Source organism: Octopus bimaculoides, chromosome 12 (genome assembly GCF_001194135.2).
Source record: "Octopus bimaculoides isolate UCB-OBI-ISO-001 chromosome 12, ASM119413v2, whole genome shotgun sequence".
NCBI lineage: Eukaryota > Metazoa > Mollusca > Cephalopoda > Octopoda > Octopodidae > Octopus > Octopus bimaculoides.
Window position 1 is genome coordinate 54,853,195 of NC_068992.1, and position 1,154 is coordinate 54,854,348.

At 31.6% G+C, this 1,154-nt stretch overlaps 1 protein-coding gene across 2 annotated transcripts in view; it reads right to left on the minus strand.

Annotated features, from left to right (window-relative positions):
* The window catches only part of LOC106870130 (small cardioactive peptide-related peptide), a 40,570-nt gene extending 40,060 nt beyond the window's left edge, over positions 1-510 (minus strand). The window contains exon 1 of one of the 2 annotated variants that reach the window (XM_014916120.2): positions 164-510. In XM_014916120.2, coding sequence (XP_014771606.1) covers positions 164-229 — 66 coding nt within the window. In that variant the 5' untranslated portion in view covers positions 230-510. The remainder of the gene's footprint in view (positions 1-163) is intronic. The other variant, XM_014916121.2, reaches the window with a different exon arrangement.
* Positions 511-1,154: the final 644 nt, after the last annotated feature.

A 1,154-nucleotide genomic window follows, 5' to 3' on the forward strand; every position in this document is an offset into this window, starting at 1 on the left:
AGAGTTTATATATATATATATATATATATTATATATTATTTATATATATATATATATATATATATATATATATATATAGAACGTAAACAAAACCACGCATGCTTGCATACACAATTTCTTACAGTCACATAGATGAACATAAAGAATGAAAGTGTCTACTTACTGTTTTGGCCAATACCAACAAGAAACAGATTGTGATGGCAACAAATGACAAATGTTTGCAGAACATTTTGAGTTCCTCTGTGTGTTTTTGTTTGTGTGTGTGTTTTTTTTTCTTCTGCAGCCCTTCAAACAGACTTCTCAGAAAGAATTCTTCTTCGTTTAATATATATTGTTCGTCTGGTACCTCTTATAAATTACGTTGTTGTTTTAAGGTGTATGTATATATATATATATATATAAATATGTAAATATATGAATAAATTAATATTTAAATATATATTTATATTTTTTCTTCTCTTTTTTTTTGGTTTTTGAGAATGCACCACCGATGTTAGGATTTGCTTAGAAGAATGTATGATAATATTCATTATTTTTCAGCATCTTATATTGTTAGTAAAGGCAGGGCTTCGTGATGTCACGAGAACAAATACGTCCAATCAGCAACCGGTATTGATTTCCGGCCGATGGTGTCGGCGGACTTGATTGCAAATAAAATCCCACACAGAAAGATACACACACAAACATAGAAGCGGCATAAACGCATGTGTAACACATTTACAAAACACAGTCACGCATACACATTCTCTTTCACACGCCCTATTACTCTCCCTATCTCTCTCTCTCTCTCTCTCATGCACATACAACATATATACATGCATATACACACATATACATACGTACAGGCACACACGCGCCCTCTCATTGAAATTTGTAAATGCAACATGGCCGCCTACATACATACAAAACTATATGTGCATATACACAAACACACACACAAGATATGTGCATACCTATATATATGCAATCACATAAGGATAACACGTACATATATACACACGCATACACGAAAATAATAATATATATCCTATTGCAATTTTGCATCCCACAAAAACACACCCATACAAAGATACAATCGTTGTCATATTTAATCATTTGGTGACTCGTATCTCACAGAACACATATATTTATATCTATATACATGCGTATATATA